The sequence below is a fragment of the Salarias fasciatus genome, chromosome 3 (assembly GCF_902148845.1).
Source record: "Salarias fasciatus chromosome 3, fSalaFa1.1, whole genome shotgun sequence".
Classification (NCBI taxonomy): Eukaryota; Metazoa; Chordata; class Actinopteri; order Blenniiformes; family Blenniidae; genus Salarias; species Salarias fasciatus.
The window spans coordinates 8,046,134-8,057,045 of NC_043747.1; the positions used below are offsets into that span (position 1 = coordinate 8,046,134).

The 10,912-nt window shown below is 43.5% G+C and overlaps 1 protein-coding gene and 1 non-coding gene across 4 annotated transcripts; both read left to right on the top strand.

The window, feature by feature from the left end:
- coro1b (coronin, actin binding protein, 1B) lies at positions 1 to 6,343 on the top strand. 3 transcript variants are annotated; one of them, XM_030121019.1, is made up of 12 exons: positions 1 to 130; positions 286 to 437; positions 1,623 to 1,846; positions 1,928 to 2,050; positions 2,689 to 2,818; positions 3,351 to 3,532; positions 3,628 to 3,747; positions 3,851 to 3,955; positions 4,031 to 4,176; positions 4,261 to 4,318; positions 4,395 to 4,718; positions 4,797 to 6,343. In XM_030121019.1, exons 3-12 carry the CDS (start codon positions 1,643 to 1,645, stop codon positions 4,917 to 4,919), a joined length of 1,515 nt encoding a protein of 504 aa, XP_029976879.1. In that variant the 5' UTR covers positions 1 to 130; positions 286 to 437; positions 1,623 to 1,642; the 3' UTR covers positions 4,920 to 6,343. The 3 variants fall into 3 exon arrangements, with proteins under 3 accessions (XP_029976879.1, XP_029976893.1, XP_029976887.1); XM_030121033.1 differs by having other exon boundaries at positions 1,641 to 1,846; XM_030121027.1 differs by lacking the exon at positions 1 to 130 and having other exon boundaries at positions 185 to 437.
- A 3,963-nt stretch (positions 6,344 to 10,306) lies between these two features.
- Positions 10,307 to 10,378, top strand: trnaa-cgc (transfer RNA alanine (anticodon CGC)). The gene has a single exon. It is a non-coding gene; the product is annotated as a tRNA-Ala (tRNA).
- The last annotated feature ends 534 nt before the right edge of the window (positions 10,379 to 10,912 follow it).

Below are 10,912 nucleotides of genomic sequence, written 5' to 3' on the forward strand. Positions count from 1 at the left end.
TGCCATGAGCGGAAGTGTCTGGGATTCTGCAGAAACGGTGGATCGTGGAGGGAGAGCCTGGAGGAGTCTCTGCGTCTCCGCCGCCGTCGCCGCCGCGCTCCGTTTGTCAGCGCGGAACATGCGCCATCAGGTCCGACACACGCGCGCACACACACACACACACACACATGCGTAATTACTATCAAACCTAAACCGAGGAGGAGGAGCCGATGACGGGGACAGAATAAGACAACCGGATGATCGCTTTTCTGTAATTTCTCTTTAAAACCTTCTTATTCTCCGTAGATCTGCGCCATCGACGCGATCGGCCGCCTGGACGCACGAGCGGATTAAGTTACTGCTGCTGGCGGGGGATTATTTTATTGGCCTGCTCCTGTCACGCCCGAGTCCTTGGTGATCCTTTTTCCAATTAACAGAGGTCTCGCGGCATAAGCCAGGTAAGGCAACGCTGTTGACTGATCGTAACCCTCGCGCTTCAATAAAACCTGTCATCTCGCGGGGTTATTTATGCGCCAGTGCGCGTCCTTTGTTTCGCATGTAAAAATAAATAAATAAAACTGTTGCAGTGGGCAGACAACAATAGAAAGCTGGTGTTTAAAACAATGAAGCGTGGGGATTTTGGGGGGTTTTTTTGTCTCATACCTGCAGCGCGAGGAGGATGGTGGGTAGAGTTACAGTCCGCCCAACCCCCTTCCCCTTCCCCTTCCCCGTGTTTTGGTTCCAGGCGGATCATGCCCTTTTGTCCACTGGAGCCTGCCTGGACTTTTCAGGACAGACTGCCACTAGGAAAGAATTTGCATGCTGTTTTTTTTTTTTTTTTTTTTTTTGACAGTCACTCCATCTCTCTCTCTCACCTAGAACACGCGCTGAATTAGATACTGCTATTGTTTCAACATTTTCTCAGACTTAAACTGGGTCAGATCTGGAAGAAATTCTATTTGAATGCTAAATATTCCATCTGAAACTGTTCTAATAACCTGGAAAACATCCATTCATTGTGTTACAATAAATTTACTGAAGTTTTACAACTTGTACATGAAACCAAACTATTTAATTTAGAAGTGGATTCAAATACAAAATAATACTAAAGCAGGTGTGTCACATTTTTAATTCATCTTGAGAGTGCTAGACTGGTTTAAAATTTAAAAAAAAAAAATAGTACCATAAATAACCTTTAATTATAAAATGTAACTTCTACAGCTGTTGCATGATAAATATATTTAACAATTTGATTCTCTTTGGGGACCAGTTTTGGCCCACGGGCCTTATGTTAGACACCGCTGTACTAAACCTTTTAAAAAATCAATTTTTGCATCTTGCATTGCAACTAAATAGTTTGAAAGCTGTGGTTTGAACTGTTTTCAGCTGTACTTCCTGTTGGACTAAACTAAATGGAGATCCCGAATTATACAATAAAATAAACAGAATCCTCAACACACTTCAAAACATGTTGGTTCATTCAGTAGAATTTGACTGTTTCACACGGTGAAACTGAAAGAATCAGCCTCTGTTTAAAGCTTGGATCAATCATTAGATAAAAATCCATGAAGCTGCATGTAGAAAAAAAAAAACGCTCCAGATAATGATTAAACAGCAAACACTGATCTTGGTTTCCTCTCCAGTCCTCCGTCCCTCCGCAGACATGTCTTTCCGGCGAGGCGTGGTCCGCCAGAGCAAGTTCCGCCACGTCTTCGCCCAGGCGTGGAAGGCGGAGCACTGCATCGACGACGTGCGGGTGTCGCGGGTGACGTGGGACAGCCCGCTCTGCGCCGTCAACCCCAAGTTCATCGCCGTCATCGTGGAGTCGGGCGGGGGCGGGGCCTTCCTGGTGCTCCCCCTCAGCAAGGTGAGGCACCAGGTCCATGTTTCCAAAACGTTTCCTCCGATTGTGAGTAAGTTTTTTTTTTTTTTCTGATTGCGCCCGCAGAGCGGCAGGGTGGACCAGTCCTGTCCCATGGTGTGCGGCCACGCCGCACCCGTGCTCGACATCCAGTGGTCGCCCCACGACGACAACATCATCGCAAGTGCCTCGGAGGACTGCACAGTCAAGGTGGCTCACGGGTTTCCTCATTACGTCACCTTTTTTTCTTCATTTTCAGGATGTTATCACGCAGCCACAGTGCGGCCACAACGGCCTGGATGTGGTTAAATTTTTTTTTCTTTTTCTCTTTTGCATTTCAAGAGTAAATGAGACGATCACACACGCTCACATTGACAAGAAAAGGCAATTTACAGTTTCCAGTCAACTTTAAATGATTGTTTTTGGATTGAAGAAAAAGGAAGAACATGCAAACTGAATTTTCTTACCATGAGAGAAGACAGAAACCTCTAACCTGACATTATTTTACAGTTTTTCTTTAAATATTACAATATTTTCTGAGAAAATAACAGCTTTTTAGGGGGAAATGCGAGCGAGAAATCTTTGGTCCTACATCTTTGTGAAATCCTGGAAGGGATTATCTTGCAGAATGATCCATATCTGGTAAAAGAAAAAAATTGCTATTTGCAAGCAAGAAGGCAATCAGTAGAAATTAAGGTAAAGAAACCACACCCATGGACTGAAAGGGACGATTTTCGTTTGTATTAATGTTTTGTATTTCATAAAAGAAGTTTTCTTATAAAGTTTTAAGTGATAAAATAATTGAGAGTGTATTCCAGTGGCTGATCAGCCCTCTCTCTTCCTCTCAGGTGTGGCAGATCCCAGACTCCGGGCTGACGAGCCCGATGACCGAGGCCATCGTGACCCTGGAGGGTCACAGCAAACGAGTGGGGATCCTGGCCTGGCACCCCAGTGCCTTAAACATCCTCCTGACAGCAGGTGAGACGACATCTCATCCCGTCATTTACACCCAAAGAAACCAAAGATCCGGCCGGGTTTCCCTTTTTAACCAGCAGTAAGTAGTGTTACTGGAGGCGTGGCGCTAAGCATTTCACATTATCCTGACAGGATGACACATCCCCGGCGAGAGTGGAGGGACCGTCGGTGTTCAGTGACAGCCAGTTCACTTTCTGTTGCATAATACAAGCACGGAATAGGATTTCCCTCCTCGGCAGGCGATGCGACTTTCAAAGAGGGTGCGATTAACCTGAAAAATAATCACACTTTGCCGCAGATTAGCTTTAATTGGAGACGTGCCTGATGTAAGCCGAGCACCACATCAGCTGATCGAAGGAGATGAGGAAACGTTGGTTCTTTAGTCCGACAGGTGTTCAGTCACCATCTAAGACACTTTGCATAGATTCAAAACACTGCTTTGGGCAAAGCTTTCCTCTCAAACATCCAAAGTGTTGATCTCTATGCAGATGACATTATTCTATTAGTAGATTAAAACAAATCCCCCCCGCTGCAGGTTGTGACAACTTGATGTGCGTGTGGAACGTGTGCACCGGCGAGCTGGTGTACCAGCTCCCCGACGCCCACCCGGACCTCATCTACAGCGTCAGCTGGAACCGGGACGGCAGCGCCGTCTGCACGGTCTGCAAAGACAAGGCCCTGCGCGTGATCGACCCTCGGAGAGGCACCGTGCTCAAGGTTACCTCCCGGCCCCGTCTCCATCGCCCAGTCCTGATAACACTCACACTGCTTCCTGGTTGTTTATTTCTGAGGCTATAACTTATTCTCTCCAGGTCAGAGAGAAAGTCCATGATGGGACCAGGCCCATGAGGGCCGTGTTCCTCTCCGATGGGAAGATCCTGACCACAGGTTTCAGCCGAATGAGTGAAAGACAGCTGGCTTTGTGGGACACAGTGAGTCTTTCTTTACGTTCCTTCCTGAATATTGTTGAATCTTTAAATAATTATCCATAAAATCAATCAGTGAAAAACAATAAAACAAGCTTCTGACTTTTAGAAAGACCTGTCCGAGCCGATGGCTGTGCAGGAAATGGATACTAGCAACGGCGTTCTCTTACCATTCTACGACCCCGACACAAACATGGTGTACCTGTGTGGAAAGGTAAGACACTTCCCACACTTTCAGGCTTTACTCCATCGCATCATTTCTTCAGTCGTCATTTTTACGTGTTCTCAGGGCGACTGCACCATCCGGTATTTCGAGGTGACGGACGAATCGCCATACGTTCACTTTCTGAGCTTATACAGCAGCAAGGAGCCACAGAGGGGAGCGGGCTTCCTCAGTAAAAGAGGGGTGGACGTCAACAAATGTGAAATTGCCAGGTGAGTGCAGTGGCTTTAGCTGTGAACTAAGGACACAAATGTAGTCTTTAATTGATTAATTGACCATTTCATGCTTCTTTATAGGTTCTATAAACTTCATGAAAGGAAGGTGGAGCCCATTTCTATGACTGTACCACGGAAGGTAAAACCTAGAACAGCTTTTAAAACCTCGAAAGGAGGTTTGTCTTACTGACTCTTCCTCTTTTTTGCCTCCTCAGTCAGATCTGTTCCAGGGCGACCTCTACCCGGACACGGCCGGCTTGGAGCCGGCCCTCCTGGCGGACGAGTGGATCGCCGGCCAGGATGCAGCGCCGCTGCTGGTCTCCCTGAGCGGCGGATACTCGGCCCCTCCATCCAAGCACAGGGACACCCTCAGAAGCAAGCCCAAGCTGGCCTCTCAGGACTCCGGCACCGGGACCGTCACGTCCTCGGCGCCCGTTGCCACGCCTACCTCCACCACCAGGGAGCCGGAAGAAGAGACGCCACAACCACGAGCTCCGGCCAGAGAGACGGACGGAAATGCCGAACGGCCGAAGAGAGAGGTGCGTCAAGACAAACGGAGCGTACTTTACATCTCCCAAATGCCGTAAATCTGACATTCCCATCTTGTCTTCTCTCAGGACGACCTGTTGAACGAGCTGTTAGCGGAGATGAAGGCTTTACGGGCAGTCGTACTTGCGCAAAGCCAGAGGATCGAGTTGCTGGAGAGACAGCTGGCTCGGATCGAAGACGGAGACGTATGAGGCGGGGGGGACGGCAGAGGACTCACTACATTCAGACAGCGATCCTACTAAATCTCATAGACCATAGCCTTACTAGAATCAAGAGTACCTTAAGCTGTGTGAGTGGAAGGATGTAGTGAAGTGTAGCACCTGACTGTGAATCACAGTGATTGAATTTATGGTAAACCGAAGTGATTAAGACCGCAATCCTTCGGTCATGGTGTAGAATTGGGCGTCATCTGCATAGAGTAGCGTAAAGAAATTTACTTCCCATCAGGACGATGCTGCAGCTGCTGCTGCCGCCACTACCGGGCGGCGGTACTGCGCAGCCTCGCGGTACTCATGCTTTAATTTAGAGGAACTCTGAGTTGCAGTGGCGGCGTTGCCTCAAGCTAATGCACTATTGGTAACTCAAAACAAGCATGCTGAACAAAGGTTAGCTAACTATAGCAACGGAATTAAGTACCTCCAATGTCCTTTTTTTATTTTCATTTTTCTCTGAAGCACTCATAATGGTAACTGTAAATAGACTGTGTAATTATCCAACGCTAACAAGCTGACAGGTTAACCTTTTAGCAACAGGTAGCTATCTGGCTAACCCGAGTTTCAAAACAATACCCAAGGTTCAAGTTCCTGATGATAAACGACTGAAATCGTGGTTGATATGGAGTGTTTCATCGTGTTTTATTGCTTCTATGTCGTGGTTTCTAGCTGGTTCCGCGTGGCTCTTCAGAGAGGGTTCGCGCCCCCTCTGGCCGGCCGGGGAATTGCACCCTCTAGATCAGTCACTGGGTTTAGTAACCATAAATTCCATGTGGGTTACATAACCATTAGGGCTATTTAATCAGGTAGTTTAAGCTGCTAAACTGTGATGTCAGATCAGACTCTAGTCTTCTTTTTTTTTATTATTAATTATGTGAAAAGGATGACTTATTGTGAATCAGAGCATTCCCTGCACTCTTGATGGTTGTCAGTTCTCTTGAGTAGAGGAGGGAGAAAAAAAATAGAAACACGACTTGTGCTATATACACTACATGTAAAAAAAATAAAATAAAAATACATGTTGTATCTGAAACGGGAGCGACCATGCTGCAAAGTCAGCCTGAGTGCTCTGATCAGAACTGCATTTGACTGTTTGCACCCACATGAAAAAAGGAAGTAACACAATATGAAAGGTTTTTTTTTTTTTACATTTGTAGTTGCATTCATATTAAAAAAAAAGACAATAACAAGCACCTTTTGACTTTTTTTTTCAATTTTGTCTTTACCATCGCTGTCTTAGAAGTATTAATCTATTATTTTTAGTATAATAAATGGTACATTCCTCATTATCGTCCCGTCATGACTTTCTCTGTGCACTGACCTCTTGTAACATTAAGTAGCAGATAAACTGATACTGCATTGTCAAAACTCAATAAACATTCATTCCTTCTTTGTACAAAATGGCTTTTGTTATTTATTCCAAGACATTCATTTCCTTTATTCTTTTCCTTGTGACTGGAATCATTTCAAAGAATTAAAGTGTGATCTAAATCTTTGATCTGCAGTTCTAAAGACAGATTTTATTTGGTTTATTAGCAAAATTCAAACATCTTTATTTTTAAAAAGTTGCGTCCAGACAAGTGTGATATTTTCAAGTACACTGACTTACAGGGAAATGAACCAATGTTTCTGAACCCGCAAATCTTTTTTTTTTTTGCAGTGTGTATTTATTTCCTCCCTCTCTCTCTCTCACACACACACACACACACACACACACCTGTTGAATCTATGAATACCACAAGAACTCCTCACTGTGACAGTGAAATTCAGGAAGAACTGAAACAACTTTAGTCTGTTTTTTAAAAGTGGAAAATTATTGGCGAGATTGTTTTAATCAGAAAGTCAATTAGAAAACAATCTGTCACAAAAACTATAGAGATTTAACAGTGGTGTAATTTTACTTTGTAAAATCTAAGTAATGCAATCAACAAGTTCTAAATTTAAGAAGTCAACCAATCAAAGGAGTGTTTCAGATTCAAAAGACTTGAAAGAGAAACCCAGCCACATCCTGTTTGTGGACTGAAGAGCCGGCTGCTGAAGCAAAGCTCTCAAACATGCACACTCTGAGGTGCAAGTGTTCCTGGCTCTGAACGGTTGAGTACAAGGTTTGTGATTTTGTTCATTTCCAGGAGAAATTTGTACCTTTCTGTACATTATACATTAACAAATTCTCAAATTGTGATCAATGAGTCACATTTATGCAGCATTAGAAGGTTCCGGTAATAAAGTCGTTAAACTAATCAAACTTATTTTAGTGCAGGAGTTGAAAAAAGCCTAATTTCATCTGGAGTGGTAAAGTTGTGTCATAATAACCTTAAAATCCTCAGAATTTGTATTTGTTGTGAAGAATATCTGTGATGAAAATGTGAATATTTTCACAAAACCAAACAATTACTGCCCAGAATGACGGCAACCTCAACATAAACCTTGTTTTAATCTGGCCCAAAATACATTGAAATGTGAATAAAAAAAACCAAACTATCTGTTGCACCTTGACAGCTGATGGACAATTCTGAATTCAGTCTTCCTCTTTCTATAAATAAACTATTATCTTTTCACAGCACACACACACACTCCACCACACCATCGCTATCACAGTACTCAAATCATCCCTAAATGAGACTTTCTTCTTGCCTACCTCTAATTTATTTTATATAATTCACAGTTCAGTGATCAACATTTAATATATTCATGGTCATGTTGTTGGTGTCTTGAAGATATTTGCATTTCTTACTGCCTCCTCTCGGTTTTATGAACCCTCATTATGACTTTATTGCAGAGTGGAAGTTGTCTTTCTTACCAGGAAGAAACATTTGAAAAAAAAAAAAAAAAATTCAATTATGAGTGTGACAGGAAGCCAGGCGTAGAGCGGGCGGTCTGCTCGGCTTCCTGTCACATCAGTCTACCACAGCAAGGCGACACTTCCTGCTGCATCTCTCAAGTGAGTCTTCATTAAACTAAAACTTTTACATTTAATAAATTAGAGACTGGAATGGAAGCTTTCAAAAAGTGCAAACGAAGCGTATATTGTTTTAAAACAAGTGCAATGTAACTGTTCCTCTTCCAGCGTTATTTTTTTGACATTTTGTCACTTTGCTTTAGATAAACGATTGAAATTGTGCTAAAAAAAAGAACAAAAAAAGTTTGGAGTTCATTATCTTTAAGCTTGAATTGATAAAAACTGTGATTCACCTGAAGACAACACCGTGTGGTGCGACAGCCACACCCATGAGGTGTGAAAACATCTCGGCACAATTTGTTAGAATAGAGTGTTTGGCTTCCTAGCTCGCCCAAGCCAAGCATGTTCTGAAATCCAGACGTTCGGCACTGATGCCCAGTGCGAGCCACTCACGCTTCACTTGTGTCTCTTCTTTTGTGCCGTAGCCATGAACGAATCGGAACCGTCCACTCCGACCGTGCTGGCGCTCCTCGCCTGCCTGATCGTCCTCGTGGCCTTGCTGATCTTTCTCTACAAGAAGCTGAACAAGGAGTCCAACGGGCAGTACTCCATCCAGCGCATGGTGTACAGGGAAGGGGGGCTCCGGGACCAGCTGAGGGGGGCTGCCCAGGCCCTGGAGGCCCGGCTGGGGATCCAACTGTGGCCCCACGGCGGCGTGGACGACGACGACGACGGCGGGCAGGAGATGCGGGACGTCCGGGACGTGGAGGCCAACAGAGAGCCGGAGGAGGACGAGGAGGAAGAGCACTCCAGCTCCAGCGGGAGGGAGCGAACGGACGACGGGTCGAGTCTGGAGGGGGACGACGAGGAGAGGGCCAGGCTGGTGGAGGAGCCGGAGGAAGACCAGGAAACGCAGAGCAAGGCTGGAGACAGCGGCGGAGGAGGAGGAGGAGCAGGACTGCTCATAGACCTGAACCACTTCTCTGGCAGCGCCATCTGGTCCGGGGAGCAAGGAGACGTGGAGGAGAGTGTGACAGGCACCGCGCTGTGAGAGACGGTACGGAAACCCTGACGTAGGTCGGAGCATCCCAAGTGACCCCGAGCTGACCTGAAAGTGAATTCACCTACTGAAAGTGCTCACAAACAGGAAGACCCCTGTTCCAGTTTGCATGTTTTCCCTGGGCCCTGCACGGGATTTCCTCAACCACATTCACAAACATGCATGTCGAGGTTAATTGACGGATAGATAAAGACCTCAGAAGATTGATAAAAAAAAAAATAAAAAAAATAAACTTTTTCTACTTTGAAAAATAATTCTCACTTTTTCCATGTAAAAGGACTTGAGAGTACGACTCTGAGTTCTGTTGTAACTGTGACTGATTGACTCCTTTGGTTTGTATCTTCTTGTGTAAGAGTTTTGTAAGTTTTGACAATGTAAATGGCAACTTTTGTTTTACATAAAATAAAACAATTAAAGGAAGAGAAAATTACATTATATTGTGTTTGTATTAACATAGAGTTGAACTAATACACAAAAGAAGTTCTTTACATTTCCTACTTATCTTGCTGGCCTGCTATGTAATGCTAACTGTAACGGTGCAAAATACAAGGTTTACATATACATATATACATATATATATATATATATATATATATATATATATATATATATATATATATATATATATATATATATATATATATACATCTGTGTTTTCTTTGAAATTTTCACAATTTGCTCAATGGTTTGACTCACAGACCTAAACTTTTACAACCCTGCTTAAAGGAATGTGAAGACATTTCACAACTTCTAATCCAGCAACCGCTCTAAATAATTTCCCTCTGAGAATAATAAAGTTTTTCTGTTCTATTCTATTCTGTTTTTCCAGTTGTTGACTACAACAGGTTCTGTTTCTGTTCTGTTCATTGTATATAAACGTTCAATCATAAGAAACATTCTCACGACCTCATGATTTCTCGGATTTGTTTGAAATTAAAGTGTTATTAAGTGAATACAAAGTCTTTTCACTTCAGTTTGAAGCAAAGAAAATTTACACGCAACTATCTTTCAATGTTCTGTTGTGGCTACATGTTTGGTATTGAGGTGATAATAAAAAAATTAGAGTTTCATACATAAAAAACACATCTTGAGAATACTTTTTTTAAGTATAATCTTTGTTTTAGGTTTTAGTGTTTTTTTCATTTCTCGTAATTTGACACCAGCCTCTTTGCTGCTCTTCATGCATCTGAGTGGCTTTTCCATGGTCATGTGACCTGAACCACAGCTTCCCCAGAGAGACAGATCCTGGATGACCCGCCGTTGATAAATGCAAAGTAGACTGTTCTTCGCCAGCTTTAAATAATTTTCATAAGGAAACCGCATCATTTTACAGATAGACTGGAATTAAAAAGGACAGTGTCACGGCTATAAATACGTCTTAGAGAATGACTATTGTCCTTATCCAATGGGGATGTAGCTCAGTGGTAGAGCGCATGCTTCGCATGTATGAGGTCCCGGGTTCAATCCCCGGCATCTCCACACCTTTTAAAACATTTAATTTTTTTTAAAAATAATTATTTTATTTTTATAATGAGTAAGCATGATAGGACGCGCACGGTGGCAATTAAAGAGAAAAGCCGTCCGGTGTGAAGTGGTTGGTCCGCACCGAGCTTCACGAGACAAACTGATTGGACGCTGTCCGTTTCAGAGGCGTGGGAGTTTTCACGCACACGGATGTCAAACATTTATTTATCTATTCCGGGACTGAATTAACATTAGAACCTTCGATGGAGGCATTTATATGAGAAAATAAGTCATTTTGCAAATTATTATATTATAATAAATTGAGGTTAAAAAAAATAAAATATGTAACCTAAATAGTGGATTTTAGAAGACTGGGCAGTGATTTTTGACAGAAGACACTGGAGCTGAGTTGGTGAATATTGTCACACACCCAACACTGATTTTGTTCTTTTTTGTGTGTGTGTGTGTGTGTGTTTTTGCTGTTCCTCGCGCTGCGCGTGCCGAGCCGTCACAGCCAGCCCGCTCCGCGATCCGCCGCACCGCCGTCCT